The 12,307-nt window shown below is 31.3% G+C and overlaps 1 protein-coding gene across 1 annotated transcript; it reads left to right on the top strand.

Annotated features, from left to right (window-relative positions):
* The first annotated feature begins 730 nt into the window (after positions 1–730).
* On the top strand, positions 731–4,164 carry LOC148284694 (uncharacterized). Its single transcript, XM_088235878.1, has 4 exons — positions 731–789; positions 1,674–2,407; positions 2,490–2,723; positions 3,567–4,164. The coding sequence occupies exons 1-4, from the start codon at positions 778–780 to the stop codon at positions 3,967–3,969; spliced, it is 1,383 nt and encodes a 460-aa protein (XP_088092004.1). The 5' UTR covers positions 731–777; the 3' UTR covers positions 3,970–4,164.
* Positions 4,165–12,307: the final 8,143 nt, after the last annotated feature.

Genomic DNA, 12,307 nt, shown 5'->3' with positions numbered 1-12,307 from the left:
AACAATTATTTCAAATTAAAAAAACTTTAGACAGTAAGAGGTTATGCTATATTTTATATTATGTTTTGAAAAAAAAATCACATTAATTGTGGAAAATCCAAATTGAAAGAGGCTCTGTAATGGTTTTTAACACATTAGTCTTAAAACATAATAAAAATGCGTTCCACAAACAATATTTTATGTTAAAAATATTGTTTTCTAAATTATAAATTAATAAGTTGAATTATTGAAATATATTTTTTTTAACCACCCAATTGAAATAATAAACAAAAAAACCAAAAGAAACATTTGGTGATAGTTTTTTGTCGAAGTGGAAAAATTAAATGTTTACTTTAACATTTTTTTACACCTAAAACAAAGAAAGCTTTGATTTAAAAATTACTCTTTTTCAGTCACTAAAGTATGTAATAAACACGTATGTAACTGTTATATTGCGAACTTGAAGACTTATTTATGCAGAGTTTTTTCTGGACAGCTTTTAAGCGATTGGAAATACAAGCTTAAGGAGCAATACTATCCGTGCAACTAACTACTCCTTGCTATGTCCGTATACTCGTATACCTGTCTCAGAAGATCCTGACGAGTAAGTACTTCAATGTTTTCCCTTTCACCGCTATGGTGAGTTAGCAACAGTTCTTGTGCTATACCGGGCACTTTTTTATCCTCATCTCCGCGGTGGGGTTACAATAATCCAATCGTATAAATACTTGTGTAATCGGCTGGTAAAGGCATCATTCAGGGTTTGGTTCCGTTCAAGTCGCAACTAAACTAAACAAGATGGTTTACAACGTAAGTTTCAATTTATAAATAAATCCATCGTTTAAAAGTGCGGTATCGTTTTAAACAACGCAGTTTTATTGGAAAATATCGTTGAAGCGCTAAAAAAATAATATTCAGTATTGACTCGTGTTGTTAAAAATATTATAATTACACTTCTTTCCGAAAGGATTTTTATTTGATAAAAAATAATTATTTAAGTTCTTACGACGTACAAAAATACTGGGACTCTTTTTGACTAATCATAAATTATCAGGTTGTGGTAGAGTAGGATTTGAACATCGGATTGATAAGTGAGTTCGTGACACAGTGTGAAGATAAGCTTTTAAAAATATATTTATTTTTAACACATTAATTTATGCTAAAATGTTTAAATATTTAAAAATATTTATTTAAATTTTCAGATTTTTTTATTTTTTTTGTGTATTTTTTAACTTGTAAACATACGCGGTTCAATAATTACGTCATAATGGCGGCTAGGAGGATGTAACAAATATTTCGGTTGAAGAAAAATAAAAACGTGATGCACGATCTTAGCGGCCACGGCGTAAAAAACGTAACAACATGTAATATTTAGTAATCTTCGTTGTTAATAGTTTGTTCAACATAATGTGTAGAAGCGTTTTAACTAAAACATGCATTCATTTTATTTTTTATGAAACATGACTGTATTGTAAATAGGTATGTTATAATAACATATTTACAAATATAAAAAGTTTCAGATGATTATAATAGCAAATCATTTCCATTTACGGTAATTGTTTGTATTCAAATCCAATCAATGCAATTAAAATGATTTATATAGATCATTAGAATGAGTATAGAGAATCTGCTAGTCGTGTATATTAAACTAACTTGCCGATATTGAAGCTAATGTAATTGTTTTCATTTTAAAGTGTTGGGTCGGAGTGACGATGCTGGCTGTGGCTTGTTTAGGAGCAAAGTTGGACAACACCTACCTTCCTCCCGGTAGTGCCCAATCTGCTGGAGGTTCAGCATTCCTGTCCGCCCCAGCCTATAATGGCGCCGGGCGACAAGGCTCAGAGTTCAACAAAGTAGAGTCCTTCTCATCCGGTGGATTCGGAGGAAATAGCGGAGCTAAATCAGGATTCGCTGGACAAGGTTTCTCTGGAAACCAACAAGGATTTGGAGCTCAATCTGGTTTTGGAGGTTCTCAGTCTGGTTTTGGAAAGTCGCAGTTCGGTCAGAATGCCGGAGCTCCTCAAAAACTTGTTCAAGGATCATTCGGTTCATCTTCAGGATTTGGTCAAGGAAGTAGTGGAGGATTCGGGGGTCAACAAAAAGGCGCTCAAGGTCACTCAGGCTCAGGTGCTTTCGGAGGACAATCAAACTTTGGCGGACAGGGAGGATATGGGGCACAACAAAAGAGCAGCCAAGGAGGTTTCGGAGATCAGAGCGGTTTCGGAGGGCAGTCAGGATTTGGAGGAGCTTCTGGCTATTCCGGTCAAAAATCTCAATCTTATTCCGGATCTCAAGGATTTAACGGAGGTTCTCAGCCTTCATTCGTCGGCCAGTCGTACAACCAACCCAGCTACAAGTCACCTGGACAAGAAATCCCCATCTTGAAGTCTATCAATGAAAACAATGGAGATGGCAGCTACAGCTACAGGTAATAAAAGGGAATCATTCAAACACATAAACATAAAAAAATCATTTAAGTGTAATTAATATAACTTAAAATTTTATGTTAGTTACGAGACTGGAAACAACATCAAGGCTGAAGAGAATGGATTCGGTGGTCAAGGTGCCCAAGGTGGGTTCGCCTTTGTCGCTCCCGATGGTGGTAATTACGCCGTCACATACACAGCCGATGAGAATGGATTCCACCCAATGGGAGCTCATCTTCCCACTCCCCCCCCAATCCCAGCGGCCATCCTGGAGTCAATCGAAAGAAACTTGAAAGAAGAAGCTTCCAATCCCAACGGGTATATAAATCTTTCACATAGCTGTATAATATATTAGCGTATTTATAATTGAAAATGCAACTTAAAAAAAAAGTTTCCCCCGAGGGGTGGTTAGAGAGGATAGAACGCCATTTCAATGTGTTCTTACAGATCTGGTTTTCTCTAGATGAATTATTAATTGATTGTTTGTTGACAAACAAATATATATTGAGTAAGTTATTCGATAAACGGATAAATATCACATATATAATACATAAAATAAATTCAATAAAAAAATAGAATTTCAGCCTTCAAAAAAGGGGGTTTATTTTCATAAATTGTTAAACGGTTTTGCCAATTCGTTTTCTTTAACACGTACCTTATAGTCTCTTTTCTAATGATTACTTTTTATTTGTACATTTAATACACCTAAACTTGTCATTATTAAAAAATATATTCAACGGTTTAAAAAAAGATTATTTACTATTAAGAGTCTGTCAGAAAACGGATTTTAAAAAAATTGCTACCCAATTTGTTGTGTAAATATTGATTGCCTGCCAGATTATAATCTGTTCTTTTTGAACAAACGATTTCAGATACTTGTCTATCAGAATTGTCGATCTTAAATTAATGTAGTATTTGAAAACTTATGTGTTGATAATTAGCGTGTCTCTTTTGCCTGTTTATTAAAAATACATAAAAACTTTGTTAACCATTACAAATAAGTTGTTTCGTGAACAATATATATATTTTTTAAATCCATTTTTCATATTTTTTTAAATGGATGAACGTCAAAATTAAAAAAAAAAGAAAAAGATTATTGCAAGCAAAATCTGACACTATTTACGAGTAGGTAAAGCCAATATTTTTCAAATTTGTTTATAGACAAAGTGACGATGGATCTTACCGAGGCGAAGGATCTCAGGGATTCGGAAACCAAGGATCTTATGGATCACAAGGATCCTACGCAGCTAAGGGAGCTCAAGGATCATTCGGTTCCCAGGGATCGTTCGGTTCCCAAGGAGGATATGGTTCTGGAAACCAGGGATCATTCGGAGCCAAGAGCGGTTTTGGATCTCAAGGATCATTTGGTTCACAAGGATCTATCGGTTCTCAAGGAGCTTTCGGTTCCCAGGGACAAGCTGGAGGCCAGGGATCTTTTGGAGCTAAGAGCGGATTTGGAAATCAAGGTTCATTCGGTTCATCTCAAGGATTCCAGGGACCACAAAAAGGAAACTACAGATCGCAATCCACGCAATCATTTGACAGCAACGGATACCACTACTAAACATTCTTTATAAAGTGCCATTGAAAGAAAACATGGTAAAGATTAATTAATTATTACCAATTAAAATAATTACCATTTTGCCTCAAATTGATGTCTTTGACTGTCACTTATGATTATATTGTAAAGACTGTGTTTTAAATCGGTACTTGCCTTTTGTAAACAATGTTTTTACATATTAAACAGTACATTTTACAATAACATGCGATTTTTTATTCCTTTTTACTTATAATGCGTTATATTAACTGTATTTTGCTGGCGAAAGTATGTCGTAATGCGTTTTAATTATGTATATTGTTTAAGAGAAAACGAATAGAATCTTTTAATGAATTCATTAAGGTGTCTTTAATATACTTAACAGTATTTAAAACAGTTTGATGAAAATTTTTCTTTTTTTTAATGAAGTAAAAAAAATATTCATTTTTCATAATACACCACAAAACAAAAATAAACTGAAACTAACATACAAACAAACACATAATTTTGGTTTTGATACAGAATAACTTATGTTTTTTTTTAACAAAATGAATTTATGCCTTATGGAACTTAAAAACTAATGACTTATAATAAAATAAAATATTTTTTTTCCTCAAAAATCCTTAGATAGAACACGATTGATTTCGTGTTTATGACAGCTGTTTTTCTTTGTTAATGCATTATCATAGCGAAAAAATAACTTCGTAAGGCCCATATATTTTTACATTTAAGCTTTAAATTATCAGGATTTCTCTATTCCTACAATACAGTACAGTGAAAAATACAGTACATTGGTACACTAATTGCAGTCTATGTATATTATGCCTCAGATGCCAGTCCAGGGACTGCGTGGTACGGATGAAAGGTCATAAGTCCTGTTAATGCTTAGACTTCTATATTACCTTCTCAAAAACATTTTTTCTCCTTGTTGAAATAAATTCTAATCATAACAACTCCCTAGGGAGTAAAATATAGCCTTGTCTACGAACATTCGGACATACTCAAAATACTGTGTATAAATATTTAATGAGGATAGTCGACTATTAAACACTTGTTCGATATATACGCGTTTGAAAAATAATAAGATTATTGCTGTAGATATTATAAAAATCCCATACAAGATATCTTTTTGTGGAACTCTACAACATCAAAATAAAACGAATAATTAAATAACATTTTTTTTTTTGAAAAATTTCATTCACATTAGGTATTATGAATGAGGTGTTAACATATTATTTTACAAATTTAAGCGTTATCACTAAAAGTTAACAAAAAAGATGGTAACGGTTAATTAATACATGTCGTTGAAGAGAAAATTTTATACAAAACATTGAGTTTACTTTTACGTAACTATTACTTTCCTGCAAAATGGAATGTCAAGTAGACAACAGTGAGTATTTTTGACATCTATTCTTTTTTGACATCTTCAGTCTAGGAAAAAAATCTGCCAAAGCTGCTCGCGATACATCCGCTGTGTACGGTGAAGATGCTAAGAGTTATTAACTAATTTGTTATATAATAATGAAGGAGAATACATTATTGACTAATTTTTTTTGTTGCGTCCTCTCGTTTCCTTCATTTGGAAAAAAAGCGAACACAATTTATGTTAACACGAAAAATAGCATTCAATGTTGTGGTCTCATCGGGAGTCAAACCCGGAATCTTCCGTTTGAAAGGTAACTATTTTAATTATAAAACCGCAAAGAGGTGCCTAACTTTTTATTTTTAATATTTTAAGAAACTGAAATCGTTTGTTTATTTTTCTATATTTTTTATTATTCGCAAGGTTGGATAAATGGATCAGCCAAATAGGTCAAAGTGCTTATATTTGTATGTTTTTAAATGATTTTATTTTGCTTTATAAAACATGGGAGTCCACTTCAAGTCTAGTAGTATTTTATAAGTGAATAAAAAATCGAAGATCACTTAAGTCGTAAAAATGCATTTTTAAGTTGAAATACAAATCTGAAGTCCACATTGTTTTAGTGACAAAAACATCAATAGTTCTAGATACGCTATTTCAACATGTACTTTTTTTATTAAATTATAACAAATTTACATTGAAAGTTCTGTATAGATTGAAATTATCTCATTTGGTTCAAACATGATGACGTTTTGGAAATCGCACAATCGCAATATCTTGTTTCCTGAATATTTTGTTCAATGTGACTCCCGTGGTTTATCCTTAAATGTACAGATATGTGTTCGGGGTATGTTTAAAAATGGTAAAATAATAAAATAAATAAACGAATATTAATTTTGAGCATTGCGGTTCCCTTTTTAATCCCGGGTAGAAGGACTGAAGGAATAATTGATCGATTCTGGTATAGCAGATGTGTTTGAAGTTTTCAGTTTTAATACCCCGAATTTATGCATGCACCATGTCCGTTATTTCTTAAATTTCGGTTATTTGCAGGGGGATAGGACGATCGTGCCTTTACGCGCATGCAAAATTTAGCGGGTGTTGAAATAACACTTTCGTCAATGAATTATGTTATTACACGATGCCGTTTATTTTTTTGATTGATAGTGCATTAAAAAACTCCACAATTTATTTTATATGATTTTTTATTAACGATGTTTTGAGTTTGTTAAAAATTTTATTCACAAGGACTGGATTCAACACCCCAGGAAGCTATTGACATGAGCATATTACAACAATGATTTATAAGATAATTTATAAGTCTAGGCATCAACACGGCTTATGACTTGCTAATGGCTAGTTTAAATGGCCACTTTACACGTTGTGTAACATTTATCATTCTCTTTATGCTTGATCATATATATTCTTTTAATTCTTACATCTGTTGATGTTTGTGAAGTTAAAGAGCAGAAACCTTTATTGATGCGAACGAGAATTATCTGATTAAATTATTTCACTTATATACTAGCTAGGCAACGCCTTAAATTATTAACACCTAAATGGGCTTTTGGAGAAAATACAAAAAAATAATAGGTACCATGGAAAAATATTGCGAAAATTCTTTTCGAAAACATATTTTGGCCCAACATCATTAAAGTCACTGTTTACCTTTAACTAAGTGGTACAGAGGGTACTTTGTTCATACTCCAATTTGCAGCGTTTATAAATCATTTTGGAATTGAATTATTTTTGATTTTTGAGTAAGTTCTTTCATTTTATTTAATTTGTTTTGTTATTTTTATACATTTTTTTTTTTTAACAACTTATTTTGTAAATAATAATTATTTCAGTATATTATTCAAGTATATTACTTGTCCCAAATTAACACAGGACTTAAGTCCCAAGGAGTTGCGACTTGTGTCTAAATAAATGTAAACAACATTCTGCACCTTAAAGGATAAGGATAAACCTGGTTTAAGTAACCGGTTAAAATTTGTGTAACATTTGTAATAAATTAAGTCACCATAATATTTTTTTGTTTCCTGGAATTAATTGTTATATAATATTTACATTTCCAATCAGTTACAAATTTGTAATTGTATTAACTTTATGAAAATACGTTTTTTTTTTGCAAAAATAAGAAAGTATCCTAAATAATATCTGCATCTTAGTATGAGCTCGCTAATGTACAATTTACATTATGTACACCAAGTCGAACAAATAAATACGTTTTACATTGAACGAAATGTTCGAGAAACGAGATTTTGTGACTGTGCGGTTTCCAAAATATGAAAATAAAATAGCGTATCTTGGACTATTGATTTTTTTTTGCATTAAAACAAAGCAAATAACAGACTTTCATTTTATCTTTGAAAATTATTTTCACGGCAAATGGGGACTTTGGTGTAAAGTAGTTTATTGCGATAATTTCTGCAGCTTTTACTTCAAAATTACAAAAAGTGGACTCCCGTGTTTTATCCTCCAAGGTACCGCATTATAAAATATGTGGAATGTAAAGTCATCTCTCCTTGGACTAGCACAATCAAATTTGGTTGTAAAAAACCGTCTTCAAAACGAATATTTCACGTCCACGCCGAAAAGAATCAAATCTTGGAAAGAAGTGTAAAAGAACGCGCCACCACTACACTACGAGACGAACTCATCTCCGCTAGATTTTCTTTTCCAAGAATTTCACCTGAGAGTAGCCACCGAAAAAAAATACTCATTCAGGGTTTAATCTTATTCGGACACATAACTGTATTTGTCATTTGCGCGGATATAGAAATAAAAAATAGATATAGACGACATATTTTTTAAATTTTATTTGCGCATACGTAAGATTAACATGCTTTTTACGGGTAAGTTGAAACAACATAAATAATTGACGATTATATAATGCAGCGTGTCCGCTGGCAGATTTGACAATTGAAAACTTGCTGTCACTGGTTATAGTAAATTTTTAAACTGAAGCTGCAGCAACATGTTGGTTTCAACAACATAAACCATTTTCAGTGGGCCACGGCATACACTGCTAGAGCAGCTGAACTGAGAAGATTTTTTTTCCTGAAAAAAAAAAAATTCGCCTTGGTGACATACATTGGCTCCCGAGAGCACTTCATCTTAACATTTGTGATTTTTTCTAATAAAGCTACCTCAAATTTCGCGTATAAAATATCCGACGTGAAACAGTAGCTATTCAGTCCAGATCTCGGCTAGCAAGTTTTTGTCAGTATGTGGTCTTGATTTCAAGAGTGTATGCAGCATCTGAGCCAAGTTATTTTTAAAACATAAAAACGCATCAATTCTGATAATAAAAATGAATAAACTATATTGACCATATTATTATTAGCATTTTCACTATTTTTTTAAGTGACATATCTGCCTGAGGAAACTTTGTACTGTAAAAAACATATCAAACTTAAAAATGAATTAATAAATAAATTAATAATAAGTAAGAAAAATGCCATTATAAAAGTTTGTGTAAACCAAAAGTTAGGAAAAATATCAAATCCACCAGCTAATTTTAAAATAATTTCTATTGATAACTAAACCATTACTTGTATTTTTATGACGCACAAATGTTACTTAATTTTAAATTTACGGATGAGATTGGTAGATCTTGTTCATTAGATATTGACGTAAAAAAATACCATGTAAATATATGTAAACAAGTAATAAAGCAATCATTTACATTTTAGAGAAGGGAATACGTAATAAATCAAGGCATTTACAAGACATTTGACCTGTCATTGGCAGGTTTAAGTGTCCGAATGGCAAAATGGTGAATGTTACGCACTGTGTAAAATGACCACTTAAACAATCCCATGATAGGTCATGAGTCTTGTAAATGCCTAGAGCTCCATATTCCCTTTCCTAAAATATTCTCTTTATCTGTTTAAATTTGTCAATCTTATCGACACCCATGGGGGTGAAATGCAGTTCTTATGTTCATACATTTGGATAAACTCAAAATACCATGAAGCATGTTTTATTTTTATGTTTGTAAATTAATGGAAAATTGAACCTCAAAACTATTTGCAACCAGGTTCAATGATAAAAATGACTTTACGAAGTATAAAAATTTAATAAAATATAATCTAAAATTATACGGTGTTTTTAAAAATGTTTGACGATTTACCTCACATAATTAAAACAGAGACTATACAAAAATTCAAAAATGAACTATAAAAATAAACAGCATAGTTTCTTTGTGAAATAAAAAAAAAATCAGGAGTACTAACATTATTATAACGAGTGTTTTCGTATTGTTTCATATCCACTCCTTAATACAAGCATAGGAGCATTTGGTGTCCACTACCAGTCTCCAAGTCAGATTCTCGTTCTATAAATTTAAATATGAACTGTCGCCGAACGGTCAGCAGTGGACGTCTAGGACACGAGAACCTGATGCATTGTATAGAGCTAATATAATCAAAATTTGTATTTTGAAATTATGTTTATACATATATTGTTTCTGTACGTGTGATGTCACTGATCTCCCAAATGACCGATTTACGCGCGGTTGAATTCCAAAACTAAAATTTTTTTTTTTTTTTTTTAAATATTGGATGTAATTAAGTACCTAGGTACTTGTTTGAATTTAAAACATAAAATAATTGATTTAAAATTCTTTTTGTAAATGTCAATTTCTGCGCTACTTACCAACAGTTCAAAAATGTATCAAGTTTCAGTTAAAATTAAAGCATTTCTGAAAAATCCATTAAGAAAAGTTAATACGTAGAAATTAAGAAATTGTAAGGTTATTAATGAATTAGTCTCCATCAAAAATAATTGATGTTTGTAAACATTAAAATAAATTATTTTTTTTACATAAAAAAAACAAATTTTCCGAATTTTTAGAATATGCATTTTAGTCAAATGTAACCTGGAAGTTCGATGAAAAACACAAATTCACTCCCAACTTTATTTTGATTAACATATTGAATATATTATTATTTACGAACCTAATTCACGTCAATTAGATTATTTTGCAAAAAATCGCATGTTAATTGGTCTAGTAGTTATTAAGTCAATAAAGGACAAACATATATTAATTAATTTTTATATGTGAGGGACTACTTGCAAACCCGGCAAAATTCATCTTTCTTTATTTTGAGCACGACACAAAAAGCACGACACAAAAAACTGATATTTAACTTCAACTTTTTTTTAAACTTAATCTTTTTATTATAATCAATAAATATTTTATACGATGAAATAACTATTATTTCAAGAAACATTAGTAAAATAATAAATTTAATTTTATACATTACCTACTTTGCAATACTCAAGTTTGCAACAAAGCCGATAATTTGAAAGTCAAGTCTTACAAATTTAGCCGTATTTTTAACTGACAATGTAAAAATTATTGAAAAATATTGTATTCTGAATAAGTTTTAATTAATATACAACTTTTTTTTATTTTGTATTTTGCCGGGTTTGCAAGTAGTATCATCATTATCATCATCATCATTCCCTTTCCGCACCTAATGGTACATAGGGCACTGCATTGGTACGCCAATCACTGCATATCTTGATAATTTTTGTTACACGAAGGTAAGATGACCAGTCTTACGCTTCAGTTACCAGTCCAGGGACTATAGAATGTGTAGATACGACGATTTGTCAAACAATTTGGAATTCTTTGGGATAGATCTTCCGGCTTTACGTAACTCTCTTTGCCATTCAATAGTAGGGAACAAAGATGGGCTGGCAGATGTTAGCTCGAAGTCTTATATGTTGATCGTGTTAATGAATGTATTGTTTATGATTATTTTATTGTCCTGTTAGTCTTTGCTTCATAGTTTTCTTGTTAAGTTTCTTATGCATATGTTTATTCATATAACGTAATTGGCTTAGGCCGTATATAATATAATAAATAAAATAAAAAAATATACACATTTGCATGTAAAATATCGAAAATTCATTCGTTTTATTAAAACTGTTATACCGATAGTATAATTTTTCCTCTTTACAGAAAAACAGTTTTGTAAGTTTAGTTACAACGTGTTATTTAGTGTAGGTACCTTCTATTTAATAATTTAATCCAGTGCGGTCTGAAGCACGGCTTGCGGGCCGCATGCGGCCCGCGGCTTATGTTTGTGCAGCCCGCTAGGTGTTTTTGATTTACCGCAAATACGATATTTTCCTATTACAAAATTGATTTCGTAGAACATTATTTTCCCAACTAAATTAATATGGCAACAAGTTTTCTGAATAATAATTAGAGGAATTGTTGAACTGTGTATTTGTTTCTCCAAACTAATGAATCTTGTCTTTAAAATTAGGTAGATGATGGACAGTACCTATCTTTGTGAAAGTGCGTATTCAACTATGAATTTCATGAAATGTAAACATAAGTCTTCTCTGTAAGATAAGTCACTTATACAAGCACTACGTCTGGCAACAACTAAAATTCATTTTGATATTGACAGAGTTGTAAAAAATAAATAATTGAAGAAATATTTAAAAAAAAACTATTCACAATTTCGTTAAACAAACAAATCATTGTTTTTAAACACTAGAAACTAGTTGTGGGTTTTTAAAACCCCAGTTCACCATTGGCGTAACATAATTTGAGCCCACTACTGCCGGGTCAATACTTATGTGGCAAGTCCAAAGTCAGAATAATCTGGATGCTGTATGTGCATCTGGATGCTGTATGTGCTGGGCTATCAATGAATGGAGATTAAAAAAATAAATATTCTGTTATAGTGGAAAAAGGATGCTACATGAGGTCTTTTAACTGAATTAAAAGTTTCATAAATATTAGATAACATCTTCTGTCTCCGGATTGACTTTGAAATTTTGAAAATTTTTGGAAGAAGACCCATTATCTATCTCCTTACACACGCATGTAACTTGATTGAAATTTCCAATTAATTAGTTAAAGTAGTCGTTAAAATTAAGTTTTATAACGACTTATTTTGGTAATATTTATAGTTAAAGACTAATTCAAGTTCATAAAACTTTGAAAATAAAGATATTATCTTTACTTACAGA

This window comes from Micrasema longulum, unplaced genomic scaffold (genome assembly GCF_059751315.1).
Source record: "Micrasema longulum isolate JH-2025_06_02 unplaced genomic scaffold, ASM5975131v1 h1tg000097l, whole genome shotgun sequence".
Lineage (NCBI taxonomy): Eukaryota > Metazoa > Arthropoda > Insecta > Trichoptera > Brachycentridae > Micrasema > Micrasema longulum.
Note: the sequence above shows the minus strand (reverse complement) of the source record. Positions and strands in the feature narration are given on the sequence as shown.